The sequence below is a fragment of the Silurus aristotelis genome (genome assembly GCF_946808225.1).
Source record: "Silurus aristotelis genome assembly, chromosome: 8".
In the NCBI taxonomy this organism is placed as follows: Eukaryota; Metazoa; Chordata; class Actinopteri; order Siluriformes; family Siluridae; genus Silurus; species Silurus aristotelis.
The window spans coordinates 19,440,942-19,466,038 of record NC_139581.1 but is presented as its reverse complement, the minus strand read 5'-3'; the positions used below and the strand labels follow the sequence as shown (position 1 = coordinate 19,466,038).

The following is a 25,097-nucleotide window of genomic DNA, read 5'->3' as shown; positions in this document are numbered from 1 at the left end:
TTGATTATTTACACATATACACACTATATACGCTATACATATTCGTTGGCCAATATCAGAAATTTGTCCAGATGTTATGTCATTCAATTATATATCACCCTTTACATCTGAGAATTATTCATATATAAACATAATAATACAAAGTAATTAAGCTTCCATAATTCCAATAATAGTCATAGCAAAAATAATTCTTCAGATCATAATTCTTGTGAATGAAATGACATTATTAATGGAACAGGCAGGCAGGCAAACGTAGCAGCTTATATGTGGTACAATAGCAGTTGACAGAGTTTAGTTGTGTTAGAGCACATACATTTTTTTGGTGTTATTCGAAGCCAGATTTTAGCCCTTGGCTCTTTCCTTTTTATCGGCATCGCCGGACACTGAAACAAGCGCATTGACAGGTTTGCTTCTTATTGCTTGTTTAGTTGCCTCCATCCTCCATTCGAGAACAGTTGCTCATCCACCAGCACTCGTCCACGTGCCTGCTGCCACATACGTATATACTGTAAAGTTTATAGATTACGTTATTGTAAATTGCTCTGTTTTGCCTAATTATGTAGTGCAATTTTTTAATTAAAAACAAATTACAGTATACTACCCATTCTCCATTCACCATTCTTTAAGACTCCTGGTTAGGCCAGGCCATGTCTCGATTTACAATATAAGTTACTTTGGGGTCATTGGACCATATCGCCATCGTAAGTCTGAGACTAACTGAAATTAAGAAAAGTTGTTAATGACACTAAAGCTAAATTGTGGCATTTTCATTTCTTTATACAGCTAAAATCCGGAGAGTGTTCACACCATTACTCATGGTTCATTTTCCATTACATTTACACTAATGGTATAGTTTAGGAAATATGTAGCTAGTTAGGGTTCATAGACCTACTGTAAATTAAACATTCATGTTTGGACATTTGATGTATATGCTGGTTGTTTTTTTTTTTTTTATAAAGTCTGATATTAGCTATTTGTTACTAGCTACTTGTGGTAAACTGTTAAAATGGTTAGCTGTTTTTGTCTTCATTACAGTTGTTCAACAAAAGTACTCTGTACCTATAATTTTTACTTGTTACCAACCTCTTACCATACTCAGCTACTTGATCAAAAACATTAACCAAAACAGCTAACATGCTTCCTTTTTTTTATGTGGTGTTTAAAGTCCAGGATTTGGCTGTATAGGTTTATGCATGAATTTGGGCACTCCTGGCTATGACTTATTACATGCTTTACTGTTAAAATAAAGAAAATCCAACCTCTGCAGCAAACTGCTTAAAGATAAAGCAAAATCCTCGAATGACACTGGTCCTTTCGGACGTTTTATCTATCACAGGAGTGGTGGCGAACTCTTCTACTCTCCAGTGTTACTTGCACAAATATCATCTGGATGGAAGAGTCTTTAGAAGGAACAATGTATGTTGAACAAAAAATATCTCCGCTATTGCCACGCTAGCAAAATATGTAGTTCAGCTAGTTTGCTATGTGTAGCTAACTACGCCTAACACTGCTGTTTTGCATGTAGTGTTTTTCCTGCTCTAACACACCCATTTCGACTTAGGAACAGTTCACCTGTAAATTAGTCTGATTAGTCAATGCATGTGTGTTAGAACGTGGAATTGAGAACACTGTTTGCTCCAAGAACAAGGTTGTGAACCCGTAGGCAAGTATGAAAAATAGTATGTCGTTTAGCTTTAAGCGTTTTGATTGGTCTTACTAGAGCAGAAGAGAAAGACTTTAGGCCCCAAATCACTCCGTCATGTTGTTAGAATGTAGTGTGCATGCAACCATACACATCTTTCTTTATCTGACATGAGCGTAACTGACACATCCACATCCACCAAACCTTCCTTTCTCATTCACTTTGTCGCTCCATTGCTTTGCCCTGCTGTTTGCTCATGTCATTACTTCCTTTAACACACATACACAACTATACACATTTCCATTAATACACACACCCGAACCATCATATTGATTTAATGGGTTTTAATAGCTGATTTTGTGAGCAGTAGCTTTCACAAAAATGATCTGTGTGAAAGAATCATCAGAAGGAACATGTGCTTAAAACAGAAGCTTTTAGCTATAAAGCTTAGCTACTTTTACCCAGCTAAACACAGTCGACTGTGATATTATGGGGTGTAAATTTAGGTCGGCAAACAAGAAATGGAAAAATAATATATTAAGAAGAAGAATTAGAAAAAAACTAAATAGAAAAATAGACAAAAAACAGAAGCCTTTCTAAAGATTTAGCAGTATGTCCGGTTTGCGGTTGGACTACGGTTCCTATCAGCTACTGCATTCTTACATGCCGTGTCACTTAATCACTGCACCCGTATGTTGTTTTGTAATTAGCACAAGTCCCATCTTTCTTAGTACTTAGTACGAGTTTTGCTTCTTTGTTCTATAAACAGTGATCCCCCGGTTTATCGCGGAATTGCATTTGCCACATAACGAATTTGTTTGACTGATTTCGCCGGTCTCTCGCGGATAGCACGATAGACCAAAAAACTTATAGGGAAAAGTTTTTATGAAATTTTATGTTGAAATAATGAAATGTAGTAATAAAAATATAATTATTGATTATAAAATGAAGTAAAATGTTACTACAGTACAGAAAGTAAAGAATGCGCTGACCTCCATCTTTAACTCGGTCTCTTATTTTGACGTTGACACTTCAACAATACTTCACAAGCAGAGAAACTACGCATAGGCTACTACAGAACTGTATACTGTACAGTAATGTACTCACTATACATGTGATACATTTTACAGTATTTCTACGAATTTACACAAAATTCATCTCTTTCTGTGTGCGTTTAAAGTGTGTGGGAGGCGGATTTAGGGCTTATACAATAAAATAAAAATTTTTTGGGGTGGCGTCCGTTTATCGCGTTTTTTTTCGTTTACGGGGATTACTGTATTTGCAATACCACTACATTTTATTTCAGTTCATCAGTAGGATATAGCTCATCATTTCATAACTTAGAACATTTTGCCTACAGATTAAATGCAATACAAAACAATTCTTTGTAATCCACATACCCGTTTAATAATGTATAAACTTCTGGAAAAAAAATCAGAAACCTGGAGATAAATATGTTATAACAAAAACAAACCACATTACTGTTATGACTAAAATAAATAGTACTATACCACATGACCAAACAGAAACGATGATGCTGAAATGAGTATTTTATCTCAGTCAGATTACATCAATGTTTTTGTTTGGCAACATACTGTGTGACTGACTACACCTATTTACTTGGAAGCCTGTAATCTCACAGTAAATCGCAATGTGAATAAATAGGAATTGAACTAGGCAATTTTGTAATAATTGTAACCAAATAATTAACTGCCAAACAACCGATTGTTATTGTTTTTGTCTTTTAAGGATGGTGGTACAACAAATAACGCAGCCCCAACCTTACACTTCAACTGAATAAGTCATATAAATTGAGTTAAAGTGCTGTCTGGGTTCCGGGTGGCAGTGGTTTGGGGGGTGTTTGAAAATATTCTATACAAAATTGAGAGTTTTTATCCCCCTGCCCGTAGCTTTTGACCATTATCCTTACCATATATTTAAAAGAAACTACTTCTAGACAAAAGTAATAACACCAAATAATGTGCCAGATTTTAATAAAATATATTGTATATGGTCTAATTTAAAAATGTGTATCACCTTTAAACAATGTTTCAACCAAATTGTATATAAACACAAAGAAGTAATAAATAATTTGCAAATTTTATGCTACAACATACAGTATGTTACAAAAAATGAATTGTGAACATTTGTTTAAGGCAAGGCACCATAACCATCTAGCTGTTTGTGACTGGTTCTTATACTACACTGCTGCTACAAGGGGGAAACCTATTTCTGCCAGGGAAACATTGTAGACAATGTTACATAACCCGAAAGTGTTTGGAGAAAAAGCTGCCTAAGCCTTTGTTCACATGTAAGGTCTTTGTTGAAGCAGTCAGCCCTTGTTTAGAGGTCGACCGATTGATCGGGCCAATTTTGGCATTTTTTTTAAATAATCTTCATCGGCAGATTATGCTGCGAATTCGGCTGATTATTAGGCAGTTGCATCTGACACACCAAACTGTGCGTGTACGTTCTGCGCTCGCTTGAGAGAACATTAACAGCTTTTCCTCACCAGCAGGTGGTAGTACTCTGTATTCGCCATTCAAACAGGGAAACCGGAAGAGCTAGAACTGTAAATATATAAAGCATGCAGTAGGTGGTGGACCTGCGATCCAAATGCCAATGGGATTAATGACAGTAAGAGCACATGCGATCTAAAAACCAATGAGTTATGACAGTAGATGAGTGATCCAACTTCGAAAAAGAATAAAGTCTTGTAGAGAACATGCATTCTAACTACCAATCAAATTGAAGACAGTATTGTATATGTGACCAATCCAAATACCAATAGAAGTTTAGACATCAGAGCACACATTTTTCAAGTGCCAATGGGAATAAATACAGTATAGTACTCCAATCCAATGGGATAAATTACAATAGAGGGCAAGTGATCCAACTACCAATCGGAGTTTGGAAAGTAAAGCACTCGTGATCCAACTGTCAATGGGAGTGACTACAGAAGACCGGATGTGATCGATCTTCTGGTTTGTGGAACGCTAGCTGTGGCACCCAAGGATTAACCCAGGGACACCCTCTGGTGACTTTATAGTACAGTAACTGGCAACTTACAACAACTGAATAACTATGTGTGTGAATGTAACTTAATTCAGTACATGAATGTCTATACTGTATAAGTTAGTTAGCTTAGCAGGTTCTTAAATAGGCTACATCAGTTATATGTAAATTGTTATTCCTTAACAAAAAACTTCATACTTCATTTAATTTTCCTGAGACTAAGATTATTGGGAGTTAGTGGTACAGATAAATATCCAGTCAGTTGTTTGATTAGCTTGGCAATGAGCATATGCCACACACAAATCACACAAATGTCAGTCCAAACACTTGATTAACAGCTCATTCCTTTTGCCAAGATACTTTTGCATTTTTAAAAAAGGTACCTCTCTCTTCAATTATTTAGATATTTTGCTAAATGCCTTTGTATTTTCATTCAAATGAAGGTGCCCTTATAGCTACACCTGAACGATAATAGTCAGAACAGTAAACTGTTATTTTTTATTAATTTTACTGCATTTTCTTCTATACCTTTGTATATACTTTATCAATGGTATACATTTGCATGAGACTTTGCCAATCATCTTGATCTGGTTCCATGTTTGCAGTTAAATATATCCACTTTCATAGGTTTTTAAAGCTTTCGGTACGTGTGGGTTATTAACTATGCACAAAGAAAAATTTGAATTATAGCAAATTAAACTGAGCCCTTAGCGAGCACTCCTGTCTGCAAAACAGGCAATGTTGTAACTCTTTTTCATTACTCTCATTGTCATTGGTCGGGGTTAAGTGTATTGACACAGCGTCTGCGCTGACAAATTTGCTAACGCTGGAGAAAGGAATCCAATTTACCCTAAGTGCTGCTTTTCGCTTGCTCATCGATGGAAATCGTGCTTAGACTAAGAGCCACGGCTGTTTAAGAGAGCGTCCTCATTTTCAGTACTGTGACTATGGAACATTGAGGACAGATGAGCTCTGTCTGCGATTAGTCAACTTCATCAGAAACCGTATAAGTGTGGCTGTAACAGTGTGGTGTGAGGTCAGGGGAAAAGTGGTGATGTCATCACAGGTCTGCTGAATTAGCCGATCATATAAACATCATGTGTTTTTACATCTTGAGAAAACAAGAGTCAGTGTGCTCTCTCTTTCCCTCTCTCCCTCTTTCCCCCTCTCTGTTACTTTCTCTCATACTATCAACTCTTATTCTTTTTTGCTTCCCATTCCTGCTTAATACAGGTTTCAAGAGTAGGAATAAAGCTTGAGGAAAAGAAAAAATTTGACAAGCTACACGTTTTCTAATCAAATTTTATTTGTCACATACACATACATACAGAGTACGACATGTAGTGAAATGCTTTGGAGCAGTCCCGAAGGCAGCCGACCTCACCGGTGCCATCTGGTTCTTGTACTTAAGTGAAAGTCTAGAGAATCTCAAGTATCTACCCAAAGCAGTGGTATTGAAAAAGCTGCTATGTTTAAATGTACTCAAGTATTCAATTTTTAACCAATATAATGCTGATATTCTACTTTAGTTTTAAAACATCTACGCTGTTCTGCTTAAAAAAAAAATTTAATCTTTGCAATATTTCAACATTAATCCTAGATGGAACTTGACTTGCTGCCTAGCTAGTTACTATATGTTAGCTAATGAATTCAATGCTAGTCTAACCTGGCCTAACATATATCAATATAGCAAGATAAAATTATTTTGCTCGTGAGTGTTTATTAAAGTCGACACCTCATTTAATACATGGCTATCTTCAAACACATATGGATACCGTAATTTCCGGACTATTAAGCGCACCCAAATATAAGCCGCACCCTCTGAATTTTACAAAGATTTTTATTTTGAACATAAATAAGCCGCACCTGTCTATATGCCTAATGAACTAATGAACTTTACACGAGCTTTAATAAAAGACAGTGTCTGGTACACGGCTTGTATCTAAACAGTAGCCTACAAGGAAAGTCATTGTTTACTGTGTTTCTCCTTCCTTTAACAACAATTTCTCTCGGGAGTTTTTCTTTTGGCATCGTCGTGCGTTTAAAAATCACCATCAGTGAAGCTTTTCTCCCGATGCCGTGCAGCTCAGAACACAGGCGAAGTGCGTTTTTTTCCATGCCCGGTTGTTTTCAGCATGATGAATGATTTACATTTCCTCTAGACAGTCCTAGTGAGAGGCAGGCCAAACCTCAGAGGAACCTCACCCATATTTATGATTTTGCTGCTGCCCGATTCAGTGGGAACGCATCTGATTTAATATAAAGAGTTTCATTGGTTCACCTGAAGCCGTTCGGCAATTTCATTGGTCTAATAATAAGGGGTTCAGTTTTTTATCTTGAAGTTTGTGAAACCAGGAAAAATCCATATATTAGCCGATTCATTGTTTAAGCCTTGGGATTCAAAGCGTGGAAAAAAGTAGCGGCTTATAGTCCGGAAAATATGGTAATTATAGTGTAAACTTATGTTGTGTAGAACTGGATGATCATAGCAGATGATGAGTTGGCACTCTACACTTAAGATTGGATGCTTAAGTCAGCTTATTCCACTGATAAATCCATAAATATATATATACGCTTTTACACTTAAACTTTCTTATACTTAATCAGACTAATTGTAAAAAATGTACAATGACGTAGGAATTATTGTCCAACCCTGATTAAAAAACATTGCTCTTGTAGTCTTGCAGTTCTTCCAGTTTAGGAACATTTTCCCTGTGTAATTTATTAACTTCTGTATGACATAATTATAGGAATGTGAGGTATAATTACATGTCAAATTGCTTAGACATAAACCATCTTGTGAAACTGTACAGATTCTTATTGATTTGTATATTAGTGGTTAGGTACACCTCTTACAGCCTCATTTGACTGAGTGGTATTTTCCATTACCACACAAAAACTCAACTGACTGGTGGAAATGCCCATTCTCACACTTCCTGTAGCCTTCACACCCCTCCACCACTACACAAATCTACTTACAAGTTCATGGCTAATTCATTGTCTAGTACTTAATGTAGGTTTAATGTATCAATCTGATGTACAGTTTATTATTTTGTATAATATATATATATATATATATATAATTTTTTTTGTTGTTGTTTTTTTGGCAAACTCAGATAAAACTCAAACTACCAGTAATTTTTCCCAGATTGTGATTTTTCCAATAACTGCATTGCAGTATAACAGCAAAAACTCAGCTGGAATGGAATTCTGAATTAATTTACAATTAACAGCAAAAAAACAAACAAACAAACAAACAAAAAACCCTATAACAATATAACAATGTTTAATATAATATAAACAAAAAACAGTTTCCTTTATTTTAGGTTCTGTCATTAGCTAGAAGTTAGCTAAGTAATATGCTTCAATGTTAGCCTTACAAGGGAAATCAATTAACTTGTTCCCCAATTTCTGATTAGGTGGGCATGCATGAGAAATCTTTAGACATGTAACTAAACCATATCAACAAAAGACAATCTTTTTTTCCTTTATTTTTTTTGTCTGGCAGTGGCAGCAGGTATGCGATAACGTTTCAAATTAGAGCCTGTACTCTGTGGAATCTGGCACCCAACAACACAACACAATGACATTTGCGTTCCTTGTGTAGCTAATCTTGTGCTGGTTTGTATTGGCCCCTTTTCCGTTTTTTTTTTTTTTTGCCTCCAGCTAGCGCCATGAGGTCATCGAGATGTTGGAACTCAAAGGGTCCATTAATATAAGCTCAAATCACCAAATATTCCAAATTAATTAGTCCATTGGTTTATTTTCTGTTTTTAAATTGCAGTGAAATAAAAATAAATAAACTCCACCAACCTCATAGTAATTTTAGGTCTAAAATCCTACATGAAGCTGCTGCGATATTGAAAATAATATATTAATATATAATATTTATTGGCATCATAGAGCTTCCTGCAGAAGGTCTAAGCTAATAATTCTGCATAATTCTTTATTTTTATATTTGTAAGTTATGTTTGGAGCAAACCTGTAAATTTTATTGAAATAATATTTTAATAATTTTAATAATTGGAAATTCCAAAATCGAAGAAAAAACTTTGAGAGTGACTCCTACATAGAGCATGATATGAGTTTTCCAGTCATTCGTGGCTCTTCCCTAAACTTCAAGTTCTCCAAGAAAGAGGCACAAATTTATATAGAATGTCTTTGGATGCAGTAACATATGTTACAGCATAACAGTGCCTCTGTGTACAAAATGAGCTCCATGGAGAAGTGGTTTACGTGGGTTGGAGTGAAAGATCTTGAGTATCCTGCTTTAAAGCTCTTACTTCAACCCTACTAAACATATTTGGGTTAAATTGTAACAATGACTGCACCCCAGGCCTCCTCACCCTACATAATTACCCGACTTTACTAACACCCTTGTGGCTGAACGAACACAAATCTCCACAAATGCACTAGAACAAAGCAGTGGACACCTCCCAAGTAAAGCAGAGTTTATTATAACTCCAAATGGAGCTAAATGTGGAACGGGTTGTCGAAAATGTAAAAATACTGTTTTTTGGTCAGGTGTCCACAAACTTTTGTCCATATAGTATACATATAATATCATGTCCTGCCATAGAGACAGAGTTCTATGTGGTCTGTTTCAACCTGTCAGTGGTTCTGTTATAAATGATACACAGGAAAGGAATAACAGACATTAAATGATATGATTATTACCCACGCAGCTTGTTTGTGCTTACTTTTCCATTTCTGCTCTGTAGCCTGCAGGCTTCGGGGGAAAACACCATGGAACGTATTACATGCTCTCATATAAACAGCCCATTCAGTGCCTTCTGACTGCTCTCAAAGGGAGTTTGTTCAGCGAGACTCACTGCAGACTAGAAAGCTGTCTGAGCAGGCTCACACTCCCTGGCTCAAGTGGATTTGTTTTCTCTCCTCCCATTTTTGCTTCTTACTCTTTACTCATGATAGTTTATAACCAACAGAAAATAAGTTCAAATGTAATTGTCATCTGTGTGAGTCAGTTTCCATTTTTAGGTGGTAACCATGTTTTTATACTAGCTGTTTTAATGCTAGCTGTTTTTATGCTAGCTGTCCCAATTTACTGACAAATGTGCAGTATTCATTTTTTTATGATTTTTAATGCTTAAAAACCAAGATGAAAAACTAATTGTCTTAGCACACAGTGTGTTATTTGGTTAAGAAAATCTGTGGTTTGGTGTGGACAGCTTGCCTGTCAGTATCGTGTTTGTTTATTTCATAGAACCTTCCCTTCACCCCGCACCCACTTTTTAGTCTGATCTGAAATGAAAAGATGGTAAAATCTAAGCTTGAGTGAAATACAATTCTAAGCTTCTATGCACGATATATTCTGATATATACATTAATTTTTGGTCGGATTATATTATATTAATAAATCTTGCCAACTTTTGGTGGTTTTGAGTAGGAGTTACACATTGCAGTTAAACATTGGAGTATTGTAGTGTGGGTTATCTAAAAAAAAAAAAATGCATCTAAAAAGCTTCTTTTTCTGACTAAAGAATGTAGGAGTAAAAAAATATATATATATATACTCAAATGCAGTACAGTTGACTTATAACTAGTGTCCAGTATTTTTACATTTTAATGACATAACGCATGCACCGTGCATCTCCCATGCATATGATTTGTGTTTATAATGTTACACCTTGGCTATTAGGCAGTTACATTGACTAGTTGGCAAAATTACAGTTCAGTTAACCTTTACATGGATGTTTTGTTGCCCAACATGGGGCATTCTGGGGCATAGGATTGCTGAATAAATAGATATACACAGCTCTGCCTAGGCATTCAAAAATCTAGTTGTTAAATAAAGCCAGTGAAACAATAGCTCCTGTTTGCACTGAAATGTTACTAGAATTTCACAAAACTACTTCACATATATTAATGTGAATGATGCAGCGATTTACTTTTTTTTGTACTGAGAATCCTGATCACATCATTTCTTGTCCTACCCTCTTTTTTGCAAATCCAGTGACACAAAAAATAAAGAGCTTGTTTGTAAAAAATTGTTAGAGCTCAAACTCGCGAACTATTTTATGCATTAATCTAGCATTATAAATGATTATTGTAGGTAAAGGTTCACCCCCCCCCCACCCCAAAAAAAAGGGTAATTTCTTGCTTTCTTATCCATAAAATGTGTATGTATAATGTATTATTGGTGTCCAGTGTATAAAAATATTTTTATATATAATGCTTTGTGTTTATAGCTTGAATATTTAAGACAAACAGCTGGACAAAAGAAAGCTGTATGTTTAATTTGATTTTTTTTTTTTCTCTGTTTCCACAGGTTTTCCAAAAAAGTAATCAGGTATGTGAGTCTGTAATGAGTTTTGCAAGTCTGGTTTTGCAGATCTTTTTTTTTTTTTTTTTCATGTAGAAAAGGCCTGGCTGAGTATCAGGAAGGAATCTTAGGCTGTTTAGTGTGCGAGCACCATATAGAGACCCTCAGTGATACGAGCAGCCACAAAAGGCCTATTTTGCAGAGTTGCCCATCTCTGACTGCCTCGGAGAACAGGGAGCTTTTACAGAGAGGGGGTAAGATCAGGGTTTAGGAAATAGCACAGTCCATCGACATAGACCTCTGTTTACCACATATGTGCCTCCTGCCTGGGAAATGCATGCCACAGTTAGTTTTAAATCCCACCTATAGAAATCCGACTAATCCCATCTGATTCTTTAGTTCTGTATGTTCTATTGGACTTAGTTGATTCTTTTTTCTAAAAACAAATTCGTAATATAAACCACAGTAAAAGAGTTAGCATATGCTTTAAAATAAAAATACAAATATTCATAACTACACATCGTCAATCATAACTGATACATTTGTATGTAGAATCCAATGGTCTATTTGTAAACTGTACATTCATTTAAACAATATTTTTACACTGTATATATTGCATTATTTAACTGTCTGCCAAGGCAAATTGTGTGTGTAAGCATACTTGGTAATAAAGCTATTTCTGATTCTGATTCACATCCTGAGCTGAACATCTAAAAGGACCTTCAGTTAGCCCAGGTCATTCTAAAAGACACTCCAACTATGTAGCGGTTCAGTCAGGATGTGCTTTAGGCCATAGATTAGTTCTGTGCAGCATCATTCAGTTTCTCAGACACCGTATGCGAAACATGAATGTATTCACTCAGTAAACGTCTCACAGTGCCAATCTGCTCTTTTTAGTGCACTTTAATAATAATATATTAATAAACCTACCCAACAATCTTCATATTTGTCCACTCATACAAGCCTGCATGAAAATAAAAATTGTTCCCCCGACGAATGAGAGAGACTTCACAGTCAACCTGGGTTTGAAATATCTCCCAGTTTATTTTTCATGAGAAAAAAGCGAATACTGGTTTATGCTTTTTACTTTTGTGCTGGAACAAGCTGAAGCGAAGTTTTATTTTAGGAGGTTTATATGTAAGCTTGGCAGACAAAGGTTTACACTTCTAGAAAGATGATTGGTGGATCATCTGGCACTGTGTCGGGGTTGAGTATCCCAAAATTTTAAATCTTTGCTTCCACTGATTTCAAGTGTTTCACATTGATGAGACCAATTTAATTACTTCATCTGGCTGCAGTTCTGGCATTGCTCTGAGATACTATCTTAAAAGTACTGGTCTGTAGCGTTAAAACAGAGGAAAAAAATTCTTAATGTTCTTAATTTGGACATTAAATGAATATTCACACAATTCTGGTTTGTTTACAGTTTTAAAAAATTGCAACTCATTATTGGCTATATTAAGGATTTTAACTACACAATATCATTTTCCTTTAGAGGAAAGCTGTTTCCAAAAGCTGTTTTTTTTTTGGTCTAGTATACTTGAAGACCTAATGGCATGCTATCAGTCATTTTGAAACCGGTTATGACGGCGATTGTTGTTCCTCGCTATTTATTCTGGAGCAAAATGCAAGCGTGTCGTTTAATAAATCTTGCATGTAATTAGATCCATATGCCTTTAGGATGCCAGGTACTTACATGACTTTCTACATTATGCTCTTTAGGACACTTTAGAGTAATTCCAGTGTTAAGGACATTGTCATTTGCAGTAAAAACGTCTCAGAATGTTTTTACTATCAATGCACTGAACAATCTGTTTTAAGTTTCCTAAAGCCCTGCCAATAGAGTGCAAACAACAGTAATATATCAGTTTTTAGATTTAAGATGATGCAGATATAAATAAAAGAACACAAAAATTCAGACGCAGTAATTCAAATATAATGCAATATCATGCTCTGGTTAAAATGATTTTTATTGTTGCTTATCAATGATAATGGACATTTGGACATATTGGCAACGTACACCATATGGACAAAATTTTGTGGACACATGACTGAAATTTGTATGCACTTTTTGAACATCCCATTCCACATTTAGTCACCATTTGCTGCCCATTTGTTTTCCCATAATAACTGCCACTCTTCTGGGAAGATTTTTTTGTTTAAGTGTTTGTGGATATGTGTTTTTTCAACCTCAAGAGTGTTAGTCAAGTCAGGTACTCATGTTGTGTGAGGAGCTTTGGGGTGCAGTCAGTGTTCCATTTCATCTCAAGGTGTTTAAAAGGGGTTCAGGTCAGAGCCCTATAGACGGCCACTCCAGATATTCCACTTCAACCATGTAAACCATAAGTTAAAGTAGCTCAATTTGTGCATGGGGCATTGTCATGAAGGAACAGGTCAAATCAAATCAAATTTTATTTGTCACATACACATACATACAGAGTACGACATACAAAATGCTTTGTAAGACTGTCCAACATTTAAGCATAAAAAAAAGAATAGAATTTAAGGATAAAAAAAATTAAGTAGATAAGTAGAAACTATAACCGATATATGTATATACATGAATGAGTAAATATAAGGTTTGGGTCTCCTAGTTTTAGTGATGGGAAAATTCAGTGATACCTATACAATTGTGTGCATCGAACTTTTTACTAACCGTTTTGGGGAAAGACCACGTATGGCTGGAAAAATCAGGTCTCCCAATACTTCTGTTAAGATATACCTTTATTCGCCCCACAGTAGGGAAATTAGATATACGATATAGTGTAGGATATATTCAGCAATCGGCTAAAAGTTTTTCGAAAACACTGAAATAACTTGCTGCACTAAGTTTAACTCTTGCAAAAAGGTGACATACTTTATAATTTCAGCTGACTCTCAATGTTAGAACAACAACTGAGATATTATTGTGGACAAAAGAGATTTCACACAGATTTCTACACCTCACTTTTTTGCATCTTGTTCTATTCAGTAAGGACATGTGTTTATTCCTGATAATCTGTTTGCAGAACCAGTAGCATTCTTAATAGAGATCATCCCCCGGACAAAAAGCCCAAAAGTGACAAGGCTTTCGTTTCTCCAGGACAAGATTTTGACTCTACAGGTAAACTCTTCTATTTCTCTCTCACTCTCTTCTACCCTTTGATCTTCTTTTGGATTTTCTTGCCCTGTCAATAGATCCAAAAAAACTGAGGTTGCTCACCTTTAAAAAGTGTACACTGTGTATGGGTTTTTATGCAGTGAACTGAAGTGCTCTGTGCTTCTCACAGTAAAGCTAAACTCTCAGAATGCCAACGGTTGTCCTCTGTTCAAACCCCAGACACAGAGTCATTGCTGAAGCACTGACTCAAACAGTGCGGTGATTCAGTCTTCCTGACCATAAACTATACATATGTTCCTCGCCCTGTTTATTGACAGTGAAAAGACATTATCATGGATGGGAGACACCTTGTTTTCATCAGCTATTGCTCAGCAGAGAAGAGGTTTTGTTCACCTCTTTCATGTGGTGTTAGTACTAACTAGAGGTCGACCGATATGGGTTTTTCCTCATATCTTTTTTTTTTTTTTTTGAAAGCTACACGAGTGCAAAACGTGCATGCATGGTTTGGAGTCTCAGAGTTGCCTGCCTAATATTTGGCCTAATTTGCAGCACAATGCCGGTTAAAAAAATGCCACAAATCGGGCCAATTAATCGGCCGGCTGATCAATCGTTCGACCTGTAGTACTAACTACAATGTGCCAAATTTGGTTTAATGATTATATGAAGAAGCAAGTTTGTAAAAAAAAAGGTCTATACTAGATGGGAAAAGACCAGGCTTGTATCTCCTCTCTGTCTTTTCCTGTAATTTTCTGTCTGTAATGGTTTCCTGAAGTAGTTTCTTCAGACGTGTTCATCATCCCTGTGTTTGACTTTGCTTATATTAGATACAACACTGTATTTCACTTACATTCTCTGAGAATGATAGTAATCATGTCAAAGGTTTCAACAAATTGTTGTTCGAACCTTTGTAAGGTTACAATCGTATCCACACAAACTTACATGCTGTTTATTTCAGTGCGAGGTATATATGTGCTTTTACTCGTGAAAGTATGGAACGACATTCTGTCAGGTGACACCGTAGCGGAGGCAGATACGTGTACCGAGTAAAGGTTTTATTAATGTAAACAGCAAACAAATTGGTTAAATGAGAAGGAGAGTCATTGGCCAACAGCGTAAACTAGAGCAAACAAAAATGAGAAACATGAGTAAAAGCAAAATTGTGGCTATACAAACACGGAAATTCGGAAGTGCGCCGCAAATCGGCTTGCTTTCCCGCCGTTTGGCATGCCGTAGGACAATCTCTGACAAATTCATGTTGGTTTTTAAACCTGCTCTCTTCTGAAATTGTTGTATTTTTAATTCTTTATTCTTAAATTTTAAATGCCAAATTTGAAGAACGCTTGAACCCTGTTAAATTTTGAGCAGTCATGAGCAATACAATAAAAGTGTAAGGAACAACATTGTGTAAAATGGGCATGTATGTTCATGTGTATATCTTGTAATGTGTTCTAGATACCGAAGCTAGGACCACCCTGGACAGAGATATTCAGGTTTCTATAAATAGCTGTATAAACAAAACTTGCAGTGTGCCATGACACAAAAATGGCTGTCATGATTCAACTGCGTGAAATGAAAAAAAGGTGCTTTTGCAATGCCAATATATAGAAGGAATCACTTAAACTATGGACAAGCACCCAAGTTTTGCAGCACTTTACTAAAAGCTGTCATCAGCATTTAGTTTGTGTGGCAGTCTGGGAAAATGCTTCACATGGTGAAATGTTGACATTTACTATTTTTCCGTTCAGTTCTGAAAGCATCACTTTTTCCATCCATGAAAACGGTTTCCTTTTGTATCTCAACGAGGCGCTTTAGTATTTTAAAATAGAAATATATTTGATTAGGCTTATGTCTAATTTATTAGTGCACACTTTACTGAATTTAGGTTTTTCTGCAGGCCCACAGCCAAGGCAAGTAATTAATCCAAACATGTACACGTTATGTTGATTAAATATATGTAAGACATGATCGTATGTGAAGCACTTTTCCACTTTACAGCTCCTTATTTTGGTTCGATTTAGCAGTTTTGAAGGTTCTTCCTATGTCAGTCTATGGTTCCTCTAGGTTCCCTGGGTTCTCTGGGTTTTTCTCACAATGATTAAAACACATAGCAGTAGGTGTATTGGCTTTTTGGAATTGCCTCTAAGTGTTATTGAGGGTGTAAAAATGGTTTGTCAATGATGCCCTCTGATACACTGGCATTTCATCAAAGGCATATTCACGCCTCCAGCCGCTTCAGTGTTCCTACACTAGGATAAACCAGTTACTGAAAAAAGATATTGGTTTTTATTAAATTTGACATTACAGGCAGAAAAACCCATTTTTGGCCCAAATCTAATTTTTCAGCCACATTAGAGCTTAGCGGGATTCTGTGTCATGCCACGTATCTTTTTCACTATGAAGTATACGTCCCCTCTCATCAGTTTTACCACAAGGATATTTCATTACCATCTGGACTGACTCCCGGCAAACTTTGTCTTGCATGTACTTAGCATATTCTTTCTTATGTTCCTCTCAGGCCTGGTTCAGAGATGTGTGATCATTCAGAAAGATGAGAACGGTTTTGGACTGACAGTGAGCGGAGACAACCCTGTGTTTGTGCAACTCGTCAAGGAGGGTACGTGGATTTTATTTCTTTCTCAGTCTCTCTCTCTCTCTCTCTCTCTCTCCCTCTCTCTCTCTCTCTCTCTCTCTCTCTCTCTCTCTCTCTCTCTCATTCTTTCTCTTAGGATGGAGACTGATGTGGCTTGGCAGCAGGTCAGCAGAGAAGCCTGGTATGTTGTGAACACTACCAATTAAAGGAAATAAGAGGAAGCCTAGTGCAGGGTAAAAAAGTGATAGTGATCCCTGTCTGTGCAGCCAGTGTTATTTCTTTATTTATTCATTCATTCATTCATTTACCAAACGCATTTTACACTTTATGCAACAAGTTACATGGAGCACTGGGATAAATCATCACAATCACGTGTTCATTTCATATTCTGTTTCATGTTATGACGCAGGTGTTGTTCTACTAAGATTTGCATTTGACATAACGAATGTTTCTCGGAGGTCATCTGAGGAATGTGTTTGTGTTTGTGTGTGTGTGTGTGTGTGTGTGTGTGTGTGTGTGTGTGTGTGTGTGTGTGTGTGTGTGTGTGTGTGTCTTTAATGACACACTCTGATGCAGCCTCCCTGCAATATTGTTCTCAGACTTATCCCATAATTAGCAGCCTTTTCAGGGTGGAGCCTTGAGCCACGTATGCTCTTAACTTGCTGTGAGAAATAGATTATAGCTGTGCCCTTTCCATTTTTTTCACTGCAGGTTATTTTTGCACAATCAGAAATTCATAAAAGCAAATTTTCCGAATGAAGAATCTGTTAAATATGGTTAAATAACTTTGACTCTATCATAAAATTTGACCTTTGACCTTTTTCTTATTTTTTATTTTTTTTTAGATGGAGCTGCTATGCGTGCAGGGGTTCAGAATGGGGACAGGATCATTAAGGTGAGTTTGCAGTCAGCATCCAGAGTGGCTGTTTAATACCTGCATACTTTTGGGTGGCATAATCCTGATTAATAGCTAATAACATTGATATACAGTGTATTACCTTAATGGAATCTCTTTTTTATTCATACATGATTTCTATGATTCATAAATGTATTTTTATATATGTGTAAATAAAAATAATTAGAGGTCGATCGATACTGATATCTAGGTTTTATCGTACTTGCCGGAAACCGTTCAATCAAACGATACTGAATAAAAATAAAGCACTTCATATAAAATAGTACTGGCCTTTATTACAAAAAAATAAATTACTCAACAGAGAAAATGTGATTTGAAATAATGAAATAAATATGAATATATTGATTATAATAATTAATATTTTAAGTGTATATATATATATATATATATATATAATATTTCATTTAGCACATTCATAAATATTGAGGGGGGAAAAAAGACATGCATCCAAACTGAAACTATGACACTTTAAATAAACAGAACGTGGCGTCAATGCTGCGCTTCCAGAGGCCGCTTTCATACTATATAACGCAACCCGGAAAAACTATCAATATGGATTTTGGATTAATAGTGCCAACAATTAATTATTTGTGCCGATTAATCAGCAAAGCCAATGGATTGATCGTCCTCCAAAAATGATTACATGGGCCATTACATTGAGATCACTGACCATAAAAGGTGCCACACTAGACTTCAAATTAAGCTCAATGAAAGTATGAGAATAAAGAAAACTGGAACTACAAGCCTAGTGTTTTGACCTGCATTTGTATCACACAAAGATGTGTGGCAGTTAAAAGATCAATATGTTATGGTGTGGTAATATTTTAACATTATCCAATTTCATCTTGCCCATATTTGCATAATTGTTTCATGCATGAATTATTAAATCACAAAGTAATCATTTTTTTTTTTTTTTATGTACATTTTCAAACAAGTGAAAAATCACTTTTATAATTTTCCAATATATTTTTATTTTGAGGGAGTAACATATCTGGCCACTGTTGTGGACGCCATGCATAAAAGGGTTAAAGTCGAGTGTAACATTCAGCCTTGGTGTGTCAGTCAAAGAAGTACACATATTTCCCTTGATCAGTAGTTTCTACATATTTCCTTCGAGTACCAACGTCTTCGAATGTTTTTCCTGCTCTCACACACCCATGTTGACTCAAAAATGGCCTTCTGATTTGTTGGATCATATGTATGAGCCATGAGAGAACAAAATAAGCAGGTCAAGAGTGTGCCAAGATCACCACTGTAATTTCATCACTACATGAAATTCTATGTACACTCTGCCACCTGCTGGCTACAATTGTGTATTACAAGCACAAGCTCTGAAGGATGAATTACGTTTAAGGATTTACTTCTACATTTATGGCATCTGGCAGACGTCCTTATCCAGAGTGACTTATAATGATCACATTTCATACAACTGAGCAGTTCAGGGGTTAAGGGCCTCGCTCAAGGACCCCAAATGACCTTCTGATCAGAAGCCCAGCATCTTAATCACTGAGCTACCCTTTTTCTTTTTTGCATTAAATTTGTTTAAAGTAACAGCTGGTGTAATGCCTACACATTTTTCAGTACATTAGATTATCAACAGGCAATTAAAGGTATTACAAATATAAAAATATGTCTTCAGCAAGGTCAAAGGTATATTTGAATTTTTAAAAAATGAAAATGTAGCTCACAGCAATATGCTTAAAGTTTTATACATTTATATTAGTTGAACATGTGTCTTGTCCTTTTTTTTTGTTTTTTTAGGTTAATGGCACCTTGGTGACACAATCAAACCATGGTGAAGTGGTGAAGCTGATCAAATGTAAGTTTAAAAATGTGATTTTAAATGTTTACAAAATGTTTAATATAATCTCACGCGTCCCAGAAGACTATAATGCATAATCCCAACTGCAAAACGTGTCTGTAGACATGACGACAAGTAAAACAAGTAAAAGTGAATAAACATCACGGCAAATGTCTGGTGTGGCTCCTAAACAATAACGAGCACTTCCTCTAGTTTTTCTAGTTCCTTTTAGTTTTTCAGATTCGTGAGAGCAGTGCCACCTTGTTTTCCATTGGCTTACAAGAATAAAGCACAGGTCATAGTTCATCTACAGCCACTGTAAGTCTGCATACCTTAGTGAAGTTGCAAGGTTTCTTCCATTTTTTTTTTTCTGGTAAGCCATGTTAAATATCTGATGATTTATCAACTTTGACAATAAATCATAAAAATAGATAATTCTTAGGAAATAAATTGCATTAAAAACTGCATCATTGTGTGCACACACCAAAGAATGTCATACCTACTATGAAGCATGGTGATGGTGTTGTGCATTCAGAGCATTCGGAAAATATTCACAGCGCTTCACTTTTACCACATTTTGTTATGTCACAGTTTTATTCCAAAATGGATTAAATTCATTACAATTTTACACTTAATACCCCATAATAACAACATGAAATCGTGTTTGAAATGTTTGCAAATTTATAGAAATAAAAAAAAAAATGCTCAGGTGTATCCTGTTTCCACTGATCATACTTGAGATGTTTCTACAACTTGAGTAGAGTCCACCTGGGGTGAATTCTGGTAATTGGACATGATTAGGAAAGGCACACACCTGTCTATATAAGGTCCCAAAGGGTTTTCTAGAGGAGAACTTTCCAGAAGATGCACCCTCTCTGTAGCACTCCACCAATCAGGCCTGTGTGGTAGAGTGGCCAGACAGACGCCACTCAGTAAACGGCACATCACAGTGACCTGTGACCTAGAGTTTGCCAAAAGGCACCTGAAGGACTCTCAGATCATGTCTGGAGTCATGTCTGGAGGAAACCAGGCACCGCTCATCACCTGGCCAATACCTTCCCTACAGTGAAGCATGGTGGTGGCAGCATTGTTCTGTGGGGATGTTTTTATTTGCAGGAACTGGAAGACTAGTCAGGATCTAGGGGGGGGGGAAGATGAATGCAGCAAAGTACAGACACATCCTTGATGAAAACCTTTTCTAGAGTGCATTGGACCTCAGACTGGGGCGACGGTTCATCTTCCAACAGGACAATGACCCTAAGCACACAGCCAAGATGGCTATGGGACGACTCTTTAAATGTCCTTGAGTGGCCCAGCCAGAACTCAGACTTGAACCCGAATTAACATCTCTGGATAGATCTGAAAATGGCTTTGCACCGATGCGCCATATCCAACCTGATGGAGCTTGAAAGATTCTGCAAAGAAGAGTGGGAGAAACTGCCCAATAATAGGTGTGCAAAGTGCCAAAGATGCTTCAATAAACTACTGAGCTGTGAATGTGATTTTTTTGTTTTTTTATTTGTAATACATTTAAGATTTTAAACATACTACTTTCACATTGTCATTATGGGGTATTGTTTGTAGAATTTTGAGGAAAATAATGAATTTAATCTATTTTGTAATAAGGCTGTAACGTAACAAAATAAAGAAACACTGAAGCTATGTGAATATTTTCCGGGTGCACTGTATGTGTTTATTTTAACTAGGAAAGTAGCTCTGTTAAAAATAGATCAGATAATGACTAGCTCCAAATATCATGTTATGTTGGCACATTAACTTGCTGGCTATCTTTCAAAGCTAAGCAAACATTCAAGCCAAACCATGAAAGTCTTCAGAGAATGGGAGATCAAAGTCTAGGAACATCCTAATGAGACATCAGCTTTCAAGCCAATAGAAATCTCATGGAATAACATAAAAAAGGCTATGAAAATGCCTTGTGGCAAAAAAAAGGACAAAGTAAGTCAATAGTAAGAGAGGTGTATTCAAAAAGGCACTAGTGTAATTTAAAGGGTGCTACTACAAAGTGTTAGAAGGGAGGGATGTGCACATTGGTTTATTTTTAACACACTGACTGTATGTGCATTGAAGCAGAGGAAATGCAAATGATACCTTGTACATCAAATCACAAAATCTACCCTCACATTCCAAGTGTTTCTTTTCCTAGAAATCCAGAACACTGGTATGCAAATATTTTGATAAGTTTAAAGGCATAAACATTCGGTGCTTTATGCTTGTGTATAACATTACACAAGTTTGTGATTTAAGATAATACTACAGCCGGTAGTTTGTTTAGTCATTGGTGAACACAATGTGCCATTGCAACCATGCAGATGCGTAGCATTAATAGCCGAAGATGTGGAAATGCGAGTCATTTTCTGTACGCATGTACGTCAGCGATTGCCAAACTTAGCACTTAGGCCACAGTTGGCCTGTGGTGATATTTGATTTGGCAATTGTGCCATATATAAGAAGAGAGGAAAAAGTGAAAAATGCCATTTGGGAAAAACTAACTTGGGAAAAATATGGACAAGCTTCATTTTTTTTCACTAGAGGTCACTGAATTGCTGTATTAGGCTATTCAGACTAAATTAGAAATCTTTTCTCATTGTAAAATGAGTTTCACCGAACTAGAACTTTGAATTTTCCACACTGTGGGACGAATAACGGTATATCTTTATCTTATCTTAAAGCTGCATTTTAGTAATCGTAATTTAATTTTAAATGTTCTAAAATTATAAATGAGAAGAACCATGGCGGCTTTAATATAATGCTTGGTACAATGCAACATTTTTGGGGTTGAAAGCAAGTGCATTTCAACCATATTCATGGTGTTTATTTATAATTCCAGGAATTATTCCTACTGCCTACTTTTCTGGAGTGATTTAATCTGTCTTTACCTCAGAAAAATTGCAGTTTTCCGTAATGGTGTGAACAAATTGTATATCCCCTGCAGCTAAATGTGGCGTATTGTGAAAGTAATCACTATTAAAAGCAAATTCACCTCTTTGACACCCTACATCTTTGCCCTCTCAGTAATTTTGGTTTGACTGCTACATTAGCTGATTAACAGAAAAGCATAGATTTAAGATGCAACCTATATTCCAAATGCATTCCTATATTTTGTTGTTTGCTACAATTTCAACTATAGACGTTAGCATTTTTAGTATGCAATCCACTTGTACTTATCATATTGATTCATTCCCTTTAGCTGGGTCCTATGTAGCCCTTACTGTGTTGGGCCGTCCACCTGGGTTACCCCAGATCCCTCTTTCAGAGGTTAATCTGAACCTAGAGTCTCTAGAGGATAACGGGGCATCCCCAGACTCTTTTACATGTTCGCCAAGACGCATCCGGAGCAAATGGGACTACAAGGTAACAAAACACAACTATCACTATTAGATACTACTAGCTAACTAACTTTTATCCAATATGATATATTTCTTTCTTTCTTTTTTTTTTTCATGTCTGTTCTTCACCATCACCTTACATATCCCATGCCTTATCCTGGACCATAAAGGAAGAGAACAGTGTCCTGCACAGCATAAAACTGGACAACTTGGAGAAAAAGCAGGTTAAAGAAAGACAGGAGGTGCAGGTTAGACTATTCCTGTCCATTATTCTCGGATACGGTTTAATAGACCTTTTTATCTGTAAAGTTATGTCAATCACTTTGCAATTAATATTACACTATTGCACTACTATGTCTATTTCCTCATTCGCTCTCACACTCAGGGTCTGTTAAATTGGTGCTGTAACCACAATGTTTAAAATATGACCTTGGCTGATAAGAATGATGCTTTTCCTGTTGTGGGCAAACTGACAGCTGCAACAGTACGAGGCACACATGCTCTTGGGTGACATTTAGGTTTTATGCAGTCTGGAGTTTATTTGCTGAACTTTTGGAAGTATTCTGAAGGGGTGCTTGTTTTTTGTTTTTTTTCCTTTTGAAGTTTGTCACTGACTTTGCGCTATATTTTTTTCCGGGCCTGTATGATATGAAGGAAGAGTATGTCAAGAGTCCCACCCTCCAGCTATTGAGGGACGTCCAGGAAGCCAAAAGAAACACACAGAGAGCTACAGAGGTACTTCATTTTCCACAGTTACTACACTTAAACATTGTACATCAGACACTTTTATTCAAACAGCTAAAAGTAAAATACAAATGTAGGGTTAAAGTTAAAGCTGCTGTCCAGCACTTAATATCCAATGCAATTACATTGAAATGTATTGTATGTTTTGCACATGCACTTTGATACCTTGATATAGCATGTTGTGGGTTTGTGTAGAACATACTGGATCAATGAGTATCAAATTGTCCGCGCGTGTGCGTGCGTATGTACGTGTGTATATATATGTGTGTGTGTGTGTGTGTGTGTGTGTGTGTGTGTGTGTGTGTGCTTTTATATATATATATATATATATATATATATATATAAGCACACACACACACACACACACACACACACACACTATTCTTTTTTTCCATTTTTGAATATAATATATTTGACATCAAAGAAAGCGATTTGCGTTGTCTTGCTTCTAGACCACGTTCCCTGTGGCTTTTTTTGGCATAACGTTACTGCTTGTGTTTAATGGTGGAAACATGGACCTTTTCTTTTATTACAAATGCTTTATTAAATGTTTTCTTAAGAACTTAAGAACCATCTAGCAGTTTCAGAGGAGAAAACTACATGCAGGTAGAAACTGGGGCCTGCATAGCACCAACCTCACACTATCTGTCATTGGATCACAGATTTATTATGACCAAGGATAATACAACATCATTACAGAAGCATTTCAACTCTTTACTCTTCTATTCACCAATTACTGGACCTCCAGGAAAATGTCTATATACATTCTGAAGTATCAGAGGATTCATCCAGTCTCAAAACCACTGCTGACCGATTGCTGCCGTAGTGGAATCACAACCATGTGACGGACCCTCTCCATGACCTGCCAATAACAGTAGCTTGACTTAAGAGTTGATTTATTTGGGTATGGTGGAAATGGAGATGGCGACTCAGCGGGAGCAGCAGAAAGAAGACGAGGGACTGAAGATCAAATTTCCTCTCAGTGGATGCTAAAGAAGAAAATATGTTAGACTTGTGAAGCTGGTACTGGTGAATCTGTGAATCTATTAGCTCCGGTCCTTTAAGCCCATTTAAATCCAATAGGCAAGATTGTGGTCTCTTCAGTTGGTATAACAAATTAAGGAACTGCGAATTAAGTAGACTTAACACTAGATTTTGCTTTTCCTATCTTCCTTTTTTATTTTTCACGTTGTCTGTCAATTCCTCCACATTGCCCCTTAAAACATGGCTTTGGGTTCTTCACTGTGGAAAGGTGTGTGTGGTGATGTGAGACGCAGGGGCTGCTGGAAAGTTTAGTTTCCTGATCTTTTCCTGCTACCCTGACAGGAACCTAGTTGAGAATGTTTTATCTGAGGCAGTTCTTTGAACACATTTTACAGACCCAGTTCGACATGCCAATCATTGAGTCCACCCTCTTCTCATCAATCACTGTAAATTAAATTCACAGCAATAAGTGCATAATCAAGACAACATAATGGATCATTAGCTGTAATCTGCCATCTCTTCAGGACATGTACAATCGCAGGGTCAGCAATCACACATGCTCATCAAGCGTAGCGGACAAATAGCAGTTGGAACCGGCATCACTTTTGTTTGTCACATTTGTTTCACTATTATTATTACATTATTGTCACTGCATAATCAACATCACATTGTATA

At 36.5% G+C, this 25,097-nt stretch overlaps 1 protein-coding gene and 1 long non-coding RNA gene across 12 annotated transcripts in view; one reads left to right on the top strand and one right to left on the bottom strand.

The window, feature by feature from the left end:
* arhgef12a (Rho guanine nucleotide exchange factor (GEF) 12a) overlaps nucleotides 1-25,097 on the top strand; it is a 70,505-nt gene that overhangs the window by 10,205 nt on the left and 35,203 nt on the right. For 8 of the 11 annotated variants that reach the window (XR_014534831.1, XM_083549378.1, XM_083549381.1 and 5 more), the window contains exons 2-9: nucleotides 10,947-10,967; nucleotides 13,949-14,043; nucleotides 16,556-16,654; nucleotides 17,476-17,525; nucleotides 19,308-19,365; nucleotides 22,556-22,719; nucleotides 22,865-22,942; nucleotides 23,349-23,429. Coding sequence is in view for 10 of the 11 variants with exons in the window: in XM_083549378.1 (XP_083405504.1) it covers nucleotides 10,947-10,967; nucleotides 13,949-14,043; nucleotides 16,556-16,654; nucleotides 17,476-17,525; nucleotides 19,308-19,365; nucleotides 22,556-22,719; nucleotides 22,865-22,942; nucleotides 23,349-23,429 (646 nt within the window). In the remaining variant the exon portion in view is untranslated. The remainder of the gene's footprint in view (nucleotides 1-10,946; nucleotides 10,968-13,948; nucleotides 14,044-16,555; nucleotides 16,655-17,475; nucleotides 17,526-19,307; nucleotides 19,366-22,555; nucleotides 22,720-22,864; nucleotides 22,943-23,348; nucleotides 23,430-25,097) is intronic. The other 3 variants (XM_083549377.1, XM_083549382.1, XM_083549379.1) reach the window with 2 other exon arrangements.
* On the bottom strand, nucleotides 8,377-13,761 carry LOC310730457. Its single transcript, XR_014534844.1, has 2 exons — nucleotides 10,754-13,761; nucleotides 8,377-10,705 (listed from the first exon to the last, which is right to left on the bottom strand). It is a non-coding gene; the product is annotated as an uncharacterized lncRNA (long non-coding RNA).